Here is a 10,918-nt window from a genome sequence, read left to right as displayed (position 1 = left end):
AGGGAGACCTGGGTTCAACTCACTGTTCCATCAAACTTCTGAGCTTGGCTGTTGAGGATAAATCCATTAAAGATTGCAAGGCACTTGGATATTACAGTGATGGGGGACATAAATATCTGAAAGAGAGAGAGAAAACTGGTTTCTCAACATATGTAAGAGATAAACGGATTCTCAAAACTAAAAAGTTAGTGTTAGAATGAAGGCTTTCTACAAAAAACAATGTTATGTCTGCTTGATGTTGCTGTTTATGTTGTTCTACAAAGAAACAAGCTGATCATTTTGTTCTCAGATGGGGAAGAACCATCAGGATCAAGTCAGACACTAAGGGTATGTCTAAACTGCAATGCAAGCCCAGAGTTAATAGAACTCGAGTTAGCAGACACTAGGTTTATTAACTGAGGGCTTGAGCATGTACACTCATTTGTAACCCTACAGTAGGAATGTTGAACCTTGGGCCTCACCCTGGGGCTCCAATCTCTACACAGGCCTTAGTCCAACCACCCATATCCCAGACTTCCTAGTGCCATCTCAAAATGTGGGCACTCTAGCCCTTTGTTTGTGGTGCAGTGTGGGAAAACTGGACTGCCTGCTAAACTTGACTGTCCAGAGGACAAAGAAAGTCAGTCCATCAGATTGTGGAATACTTTTGGCAGATTCCCAAAGCATGAGTCCAGTGGGCTGCATCTATACTGCAAAGCAACATGACTTCAACCCTGGACCCACCTTGACTCAGGCTCAGAGCTTCCACCCCATGGGGTCCTGAGACCCTGATTCCAAGCCCTGGGTTAGCATGATTTGTGTGCAGATGGAAGGGGGTTAGGCTTGAGCCTGAGTTCGAAAGCTGGGCTTACATTGTGGTATAGACATACTCCAAGTAACTATACCTCCATAAAAAAACATTCTTCAAAAATGTACTCTCACTAGAAATCTAATATTGTTGGAATCCTGTGTCAAATCCTCCTTTGACCACCCACCATACACACAACATCTGTGCAAGCCAGTTGGCTTTAGACAGCTCCTGTGGTTCTTGAAGGACTATTTATTGGCAGATTATTTTTTTTACTCTAATTGAAAAGTTAATCAAAATCCATCATATTGTACGTTGGCTAAATAAATCCTATCTCCACTGAAGATGAAACAGATGCATTGCAGCTCACATTGCCCAGCGGGGTTCATTTGTTCCATCATCGTATTCACTTTTCTTCAAGCTACTCCATGCAATACCTGACAGCATTTTGGATAGTTTTCATGAAATGAAATTATGTTACCTTTTAAGAGGCTACTGCAGTCACATCTTTTCACTGTTATATTTTTCTGTCAAGTAGTAACACGTCAACAGCATGGCTGCTGAAGATAGAAGAAATTAATCTTAAAGGTGAGAACAGTTATAAAAGAGGGGAAACAAGCAGGGCCAAATCCAGCAGTCATTTTTCAATCCCTAGACAAAATTTCTATCACATTCACTGCCACATTTGCCTGAATAAAGATGACAGGATTTGTGCTACAGCAAGTAGCTCTAACAATTTATCTGTTAGATCTCAATCCTGCAAAGGCATTTGCATGTGCTTAATTTTATGCACAGTGAGTAGTCCCATTGACTTTGCCATGAGTAGTTATGCACACATGAACACAGGCAGCTAACAGGAGAGTTTCAGAGGGAGTAGCTCCAGGTGTGAATTGTGTGCTTGGAGTGGGACGTGATGAATGATCGGTCTCTGGGTTGTTTGTTGCTCTCTATATACAGGCTGCATAGCTGGGCCATGGGCCCAAGTAAACCCTTGGAGCTTTGATCAGTGCCTTAATAGAGGCTGCAAGGCTCCAGCCCTTGGACCTTTGATCCATCTAGCTGTTTGAAGTCTGAGTGGTTAATTGTTCCCTGGTGATGAGGGGTGGATCTGAGTAGGAAAGATTTTGCATAAAAAAGTCACTTGCTAGGCAAACTTAAGAACCACAAACAGGTAGTTAACAGGAGAGTTAGAAGAAGTCTGTAGAGAGGGGTGTGGAGGAATGTTGGTGGGGGGCATGGCATGGCCTAGGCCAGACTCCACAGGGGGTGGGGAGAGAGTGCCATCCAACTCCAATCTGCCTCCAGCTCTGTTCTGGCTTCGGTCCCCAGCTCCCAGCCTGGCCGCGGTCCACTCCCAGCCTAGGCTCCTGGCTGCGGTTCCGTTTCCAGCCACAGCCCCAGATCTGAGCCCCTGGATCACAGCCCCTCTCTCACCCACAGCTTTGGCCCCGGCTTTTGGGAATTGGGAGTGGACAGAGGCAGGAGGGTTGCAATGTAAGAAGTTTGGGGACCACTGGTATATCAGTACCTACATGGGTTTGATGGGGCTGTGGGCTGCAGCCCCGCATCTTCTAAGAGCACAGACAGCACTGAGATAGTCTTGCTTGCAAAGAGTTCTCCAACCATCCAAGACAGACAGATGCATTGTGTGACTGCCCAATCAGTGCACTGATCAGCCCAATCAGTGCATCAATCAGCCAGGTCACTGGAAGAGCACTCATGCTCAAGCAGATGGCACTGCAGGAGACGCTTCATATTTTGAAGCTCTCTGCCACAGTCACAGATACTGGGTCCAGTGGTGTAGCCCCACTTGGTCATCACATCTCTAGACCGGCCGGCTCCAGTGCGGAGTCTATTAAGGCAACACTGTATAGTCCAAGTCTGATCTGCACCAAGTGGAAGGTGCTCAACTGGTGGGAGCTGGAGCATACAGGCTAATTCTCTACTTGTCTGCCATAACTGAACCCTTGTCTGGGGGACAATGTTAGACATTTAATGGTGGCAAGAAAACTTTGTTGTGACTTTGGTGGATTCAACATCATGTAATATCATATAGTGGATGTCTTGGATCTGTGCATTGCCTTATGCACTTGACTCTCTTAGCAACTTCCTGGCATATATAAGAAGGAGCAATACCTGCAAAGGACATAGAGGCTGTTGAAGTGCGTGGGCCTAAGACATCCTGAAATACAGCGGCAGGCAGTGTTAAGTACAGTGTCTAGCTGATTAAGCAAAATGTAGGTTCTCTCAAACCGGTTTTTTTATCTATTTGTTGATCAGAGGTAGGAATCTAAAGCTATAAAATAGATATAATTGCATGTGTATTGCAAGAATAGTTTACTTTTGATGAAATACAAGTTAAAAATAATTTGATAGATTTTAAAAATATTTATTTAATAAAATGTATTATACAGAAGAACGTTATAACAACAGAGTACGAGTGCGTGGGTTTGTAGTCTCTCCTTCCTGCAAGTATATAAATGTGTTGGAAGGAACACATTTAACACTTACAAGAATTTCCCTTTAGTTTACTTGGCTTTTGTATATTAGCAAACTCTATAAAATAAACTTAAAATCTTACACCATTTGGAAAAATGATTAACTTTCTTTTACCAGAGTGCCATAATTGCACAATATTTAAAAAAACACCACTAAAATTTACAGTAAAACATTTAAAGTACATTTATTTAAAACTTGGGCAAAATACCAATATAAAAGAAAATAGAGTATAAGAAATAAAAATAAAGTACAAAACATTTTCAATCTTCAACATCCATAATTTAAGAGACAGCAAGCCCTTTTTAACTTTCACTTCCAAATTTTTCTTTTGGTTGAAGTACCATAGTTAAAATGTTTAAAAACTGGCAAACTAATCAGTAGTGATATCTAAAATGGGCTCTTTGAAAAAGGTAGTATAATACAGAACATAGTAAATTATGTTTCCTCATAATAAAATTACACATCCTAAAAAAGATGCAGTTAGTTTTCGCTTTCCTGCTTTGAACTGTTCATCACTCCAAGGAATATAGCTGGAAAACATCACTCACAGGAAGTATTAGTTACTTAACAAGGTGGCTGAAACAGCTAGATTTAATGCTCCAAGAACTCCGAAGCAATAAGGCATTTTACTATCCGTCAAGTAAATTTATATGTAAGTTTGTTAAGGGAAAAAACTGAGAAATCAATGCAAAATAAATGTACATAAAACATTAACTCTAAATACAATACTTACGTTGCTGTTTTTAGGACAATATTAGTGATATCTACAGGGTTTACAAATTCTGCACTAAACAGCACTTCTAGAAACCATTGACAGATAATAAATATTTATACTTTAGTTTAAAATGTTGCTATTGTTATGTCCAATCTACTTTTTTGTGTTCAGAGTAATCTTTTCTAGAATATATTTTAAACAAGGCATAAATTTTTAGGGCTTTTCCCCCTATAGTCAATTACATCATGTTTACATACTGCCTTCTTTATCCATCTTTGATACATGATTGCAATCCAAAAATGTTTAGTTTCAGTAATCAGAATAAAATCTGACATTTTAAAATAATCATTCAGATCACTCCCCAACTCACCTACCACATGGGGTTCTCTGCTTCAGGGGAATCCCAAGTAATCTGTCAATGGTGGGAAAACAGCAAGTATGTTTTTCATAAATCCACATTAAAATTCAAGACAAACCAGTCAGTGTCCAGACACGTCTGACTATGCAAAAAGGGAGGAGGATGAACGTGACATAGAGGAGACCACACACGAGTGATTGCGATGCCTACTCTGACTGGAAAAAAGTCACCAAACTCATTCCACTCTGAATTGAATGCAGGTCTCCAGAAACCACAGACTAATGTAGTAACTTATCTTGTCTCCTAGTATATAAACACATTTAATAAAACCATAGAATCTTTCCCAACAATAACTGAAGCATTTCTAGGTTTTCATATAAAAAGGATATGATTCATAATCCAGCGTTTGAGTAAGTACTCCAGTCAGAACAAACTCAGCATTATGGACATCTAGAAGTATTAAAAATATATATAAGATTCATATACTACAGAAAAAACAACGAGAGTCCTGTAGCACTTTAAAGACTAACAAATTTAATTTCAGTAGGCATAAACTTTCGTGGGTTGCACCCCACTTCCTCAGATGCCGTTGGTAGAAATAATATAGCAAATACAGGCAACATATATATAGTAGGTAACATATACATATCCAAAGGCATAGACAACAATGGAGTAGGTGAATGGAAGCTGGGTGCTTGAGGCCTAATGACAACCATTGAGTACAGAGAGAGCCTTCCTCACTCTATAACACAAGGAGCATGGGGGATCAGTTGAGATATATCAACTCAGAGGCCTAGAATTGAACACTGAAGAACTGGAAGAAGGGCCATTCTCTATGGATTGTCTTACTATGAACATATTTCCTTTACCAGTGTGACACAGATGAAGCCTACTGACCTTACCTATCTGCTTTACCTCTTGCCTGAAGTGGGTCGTGAACCTGCACTAAGTTTGGCATGAAAAGAACCCTGTAAATCACTGAAGCACCACAGGAGTGCAAGTCAGTCAATGACACATTACAGGAGTGCCAGGGGACATACGGGGGGGTGGGTGGTCTGTCCACATAGACCTCAGTGCAAGATTAAAGCTTTGGTTAGGAAGGAGTTGGGGTTTTTTGTCTGAAGTGTGATTGCTGCTGTTTATTATATTGCGCCCACATTTGTGGCTATGGTATGTAGCTGTTCAAGTACTGTCTGTGTGGATCCCACTATTGGTGTTTGGGCATCTTGTGCATGTTGATTCAGAAAGTTTGGCCAGCAGTGTCAACTGGGGCCGCACATGCACCTTGCATGTTCTGGTGCCCCAAACCTGAGGGCATAAAGGGGAGTGCAGCCCCAACTGCCACTCAGTTCCCTCTTACGGCCTGTGGCAGCGAGCTGGAACTCCATGTCTTTCCTGCTGCACACAGCACATTTAGAATGACTCAGTTTTTCCCATTGCTAGTGTAGGATTAGTTTTAGTGTTTAAAGTGTTCTTCTCTCCTGTTGGCGATTTATTTTCTTCAGATTCTTGACTGACTGGATCAGAACCAAGGCAATTCCTCCACCTCACAGGAAACACAGACTAGCGTTTAAGCCCTGCCCTTCGATGATGGCCTCACATCAATCACAGGAAGTTATATGAAATGGTTACTCACCCTGTGCAGTAACTCTGGTTCTTAGGGAGACACATCTAAATGGTGCTCCACTCCAGGTGCACTTGCAACCCCTGTGCCTTAGATCGGAAATTTCACAGAGCAGTGTCTGTTCGACCCGCGGCATGCATGTTACCCAGTCCCATGCTCTGCGCCAAACGCTGCAGATAGCACTGAACAGGAGAACCACTCTCCATTCCTTCTCTATGAAGCTCCATTGCACAGAACTCCAAAGCAGAGGGGAAGGAGGACGGATAGTTAAGCACCCTAGGGAAACATCTCCAAGAACCAGTTACTGCACTGACTAACCATTTCCACTCTAAGTGACTACCGAGCAGTTCCCCTTAAGGAGGAGGAGGGGGGGGCTTCAGAGTCAAGTCCAATATTGAATAAAGTATAACAGCGCCAAACACAGCAGAGGTGACATGTAACTGTGGACAGTGGGGACGGGGAGGCACACAACTGAAAGGTTCTGGGGGTGGGCACATGATCGCCCCACGCACTGCCTCTGCCTCCACCCCCTAAGTCACCTCAGTGGGTGGTCTGCAAAGCAGGCAGCAGAAAGCGCTGGGACTCCAGCAGTAGGGAAGGAGAAGAGGCCCCATGTAGTGGGGGAATTGCAGGGGGAAGAAGGGAGGAGCTCAGACCACAGCCTGCTGCTTCCTCCCTCCCGACACTGCACTGACACATGGTGATTGCAACTGCCCTGGGGAGCTGCTGCCTCCTTGCTGCTGGGCATCCCAAGAAATCTCAAGGAGCATATGGCCACATGGTGCTGCCCTCCACCCCCACCGCGTCACCTCTGAAACTCATCACTGGAAGCAGAGACGTGAGTTACTGCATAATGCTCAAAGATATGTATAGAAGTCAAAGCGCAGCGCTACATATTTCCATAATGGGAACATTTTTCAGACAGTAGAAATAGACCACGTAGAGTGAATATGTATGTATGTAAGATCGGTAACAACAAGAAAAACAGTCAGATATTGATTTGGAAAATCTTTGTTTAGAGGCTGCAGACCCTTCTGATCTGTCTGCAATTGAGACAAAAACAATTTGGAAGACTTTCTAAAAGATTTAGTCCCGTCAAGACAGAAGGCCAGGGCTCTCCTGACTGGGGCGTAGTTGTAATGTAACTTTACCTTTGAAAAATATAGTGAAAGGGGGTATGCCATAAGGGCCTCTATTTTCCCAATTTTTCGAGCTGACATGATGGTTACCAAGAATACCATTTTCATTGATAAATAGAGGAGTGCACATGTAGCCATTGGTTCAAACAGCTCTCATAAGACATTTAAGAACCAAGTTGAGGTCCCAAATTGGAGCAGGGTGTCTGACTTGTGGAAAGAGATTTTTGAATCCCCTGAGGCATCTCAACATAGTTGGATGAGAAAACACGGAATAACCCTCTACTGGGTAGTGGAAGGCTGTGATAGCTGCTAGGTGGACCCTAATGGAGCTCAGCAACAAACCCAAGCTGTTTATTTCTAGGATGTATTCCAGTGTATCTGACAGCGATGAGGCTTGCTGGTGGAAAGGTCACACTAGCAGCAAAATCTTGTCCTTGCTTGCAAGTACCTATAGCATCCTGCCTGCTTCCCGCTGTGTAACAGTACTCTTTTTACTTCCTCTGAACAGGTTGTCTCTAAACCAGTGAACCATTGGCTAGCCATGCTTTGAGGCAAAGGGAAATGACTGCCTAGGAAGGAGTACTGTGGAAAGGGATCTGGGGGTCATAGTGGACCACAAGCTAAATATGAGTAAACCGTGTAATGCTGTTGCAAAAAAAGCGAACATGATTCTGGGATGTATTAGCAGGAGTGTTGTAAGTAAGACACAAGTAGTAATTCTTCTGCTCTACTACGTGCTGATTAGGCCTCAACCGTAGTACTGTGTCCAGTTCTGGGCACCACATTTCAGGAAAGATGTGGACAAACTGGAGAAAGTGCAGAGAAAAGCAACAAAAATGATTAAAGGTCTAGAAAAATGACCTAGGAGGCAAGATTGAGAGTATTGGTTTTGTTTAGTCTGGAGAAGAGAAGTCTGAGAGGGGACATGATAACAGCTTTCAAGTATATAAAAGGTTGTTACAAGGAGGAGGGAGAAAAATTGTTGTTCTTAACCTCTGAGGACAGGACAAGAAGCAATGAGCTTATACTGCAGCAAGGGAGGTGTAGGTTGGACATTAGGAATAACCACTCTGATAGTTAGGAAGTTTATCACTGGAATAAATTGCCTAAGGGGGTTGTGGAATCATCATCATTGGAGATTTTTAAGAGCAGGTTAGACAAACACCTGTCAGGGATGGTCTAGATATTACTTAGTCCTGCCATGAGTGCAGGGGACCAGACTAGATGACCTCTCGAGGTCCCATCCAGCCCTATGATTCTATAATTCTATGATTTAAGAGATTGGGGTAAAGGATCTTCCCATGATCTTGGGAGATAAGATAAGGAATGGTCTGGAGAATAACTAGTGAGCAAGCAAGCCCCCAGCTGTTATGAGGTAAGGAAACCGTGTCTGTCTGGGCCAGGTTGGAACTATTACAGTAACTCTTCCTTTGTCCTTTTTATCTTCAGCAGAACGTTGGATATTAAAAGAGTCAGAGGCAATGCATAAAATAGACCCAATGACCACTGAATGTGAAAGGATTGGCGAGTCTGCCCACCTCTGGAGCTGAACTGAGCACATTTCTTGTTTCTGGCTATGGGAAACAGGTCTATCCAAAGGGTGCTCCATTGCCTAAATATGTGGTGAAGTACTATGGAATCTATTTTCCACTCAGGATTCAAAGAGAAGTACAAGCTGAGTGTATCCACGGTCACATTCTGAATACCTGGAAGGTAAGCTGCCATTATGACAATGTGATTGCGTATGCACAGAAGGGGATCTTGCCCCTCCTTTTGGTTAAAAAGAACATGCATGACATGTTGTCCACCATGACCTTTAAGAGTTTGCCCTGATCAATGATAGAAATTGGAGACAGGAATATCTGACTGCCCTGAGTTCTAGGAAGTTGATGTGAAAATGGCCTCCTGAGGTGTTCACTCGCCCTGGGCTGCTTGAATGTCCAGATGTGCTCCCCAACCTAACAGGGATGCAGCCATCGTTATAACAATCACTGATTAACAGCAGGCGAAAAGGACTCCTGTGCAAAAATGGTAAGGGTATTTCCACCAATTTAGAGATTCCCTTAACAAAGGTGAGTATGGAAAGTAATGTGGTTAGTCTGTGTCTGCTCGGTGAATAAAAAATCCTAAGCCACCCTTGAAGACAATGCATTCACACTCTTGCATGGTCTATAATGAAAGTGCCAGCTGCCATATGTCCCAACAGCTGACGACATTCTTTACTAGAGTCTGTGGGCTGATCTGGATTGTGCTATGTGCTATGTTGGATAGGGTCAAAAATCTGTGCATTAGGAGGTGGGCTCTTGCTGCTACTGAATCAAGATAAGCTCCTATAAAGTCTAACCTTGTACAGAATCCAAGGTAGGATTTTTGAAGGATAAATTGTAGGCCCAGTTCAAGGAAGAGGTCCATGGTCTTGCAAGGAGCATGAGATTAGGTAACATGCGTGTGCAGGCTGAATGGACACTGTCATGTGAAATCTGCAGTTAAAGGCGTAGGAGGAGCAAGCACAACTAAAGTGAAGCACCCATAGAGACACTACTTGAAGAAAAACTGGATTATTCTGCCTTGGCGGCACAGATAACTTCGAAATCACATTTCCCTCTGAAAATGCTGTACCTATTATTTAAATTATAATGATTTTATAAGATATACAGAGATCAGAAAATAAATCTAAAACCGAGAAAGATATGTAGTTTGTGCATTTGTTGCTAGTCAATTGCACTTTCTGTCTCATGCACTGGTATGATTACATCACTCATGCCCCACTGAGAAGCGAAGGACTAACATGCAGTCTTTTTGACCCTGGAAGAGTATTCTGCAGTAGCAGAGCTGAAACTGAAAGAAGGAAGGAAGGATAAGTTGGGGGGTCTGACCTATTGGATGTCAGTAATGGGTCTGCTCAAATGACCCTTCTGAACAGCAGCATGTGAGCAGAAAAGCCCTATATATATATATATTATTTTAAAACTGAGGACATACTAATGAAAGCGTGCTTCATATCACATTTGGTTTAATAAAATATTAAGTAGACACTATCCCTTTATCTGTATTTTAATCTATACATGCATCCATTCCTGGCAACAAGTCATTATAAAAAGAAAATTAAATCAAAACTTAAATTAAATAAAAATTCAAGTAAACAAATTATGAATTGGAATTCTAATAGCAATTTACACATACCTATGCCTCTGGCAAAATATTCTCGACATAAGTGAAGGTCATTTTCACAGGATATCAAGATTATTGCTGACAAACTCTAAATTAATAAAAAAATAAATAAATATGAGTTCAAATAAGAGAGCAGTATATTTTATACATAATTTTTAGAAAGCCAAGTGATACTGTACCCACTTTGTTTTGTTTGTGTTCCATGAGTTTTCGAAAAGAAGGTTGTTTGGATAACACTTTTCCTCCTGCACATTCCACAATTGCTTTCATGGTGGAAAGACTAGGACAAATTCCAGGTGTAATGTAAAAATATTTTCCCTAAAAACAAAAACAAGTCTTTTTTTAAAAAAGTACATACGAACACACACACATATCAATTTTTAAAGAAAGGAGAAAGTGAAGAGTACATCTTTTGGGCCTTTCAGCTTCTGAAGTGTACAGTGACGTCATCTACTATAAGGCAAGGGTCATTATATAAATTATTAGGCAGATCTTCAGCTGGTGTAAATTGTCATCGCTTTTAATGGAGCTCAAATTTGCTTCCACAGATACCTTGGGCCATGTCCCCAGTTAGTGTAAATCAGTGTAGCTTCACTGGCCCATCTGCTTTTCCATATAAAACTTT

General features: G+C 41.9%; 1 protein-coding gene across 1 annotated transcript in view; it reads right to left on the bottom strand.

Moving 5' to 3' along the window:
- Positions 1–3,166: 3,166 nt before the first annotated feature.
- PAXIP1 (PAX interacting protein 1) overlaps positions 3,167–10,918 on the bottom strand; it is an 83,226-nt gene continuing 75,474 nt past the window's right edge. Inside the window, exons 18-21 of the mRNA XM_067542725.1 lie at positions 10,477–10,611; positions 10,306–10,381; positions 4,750–4,809; positions 3,167–3,939 (exon numbers count right to left, since the gene is read on the bottom strand). Coding sequence (XP_067398826.1) covers positions 3,923–3,939; positions 4,750–4,809; positions 10,306–10,381; positions 10,477–10,611 — 288 coding nt within the window. The 3' untranslated portion in view covers positions 3,167–3,922. The remainder of the gene's footprint in view (positions 3,940–4,749; positions 4,810–10,305; positions 10,382–10,476; positions 10,612–10,918) is intronic.

Source organism: Emydura macquarii, unplaced genomic scaffold, assembly GCF_026122565.2.
Source record: "Emydura macquarii macquarii isolate MOO-44397 ecotype Brisbane River unplaced genomic scaffold, CSIRO-AGI_Emac_v2 contig_719, whole genome shotgun sequence".
Lineage (NCBI taxonomy): Eukaryota > Metazoa > Chordata > Testudines > Chelidae > Emydura > Emydura macquarii.
The sequence above is the reverse complement of the archived record's forward strand: the minus strand, read 5'-3'. Positions and strand labels throughout refer to the sequence as shown.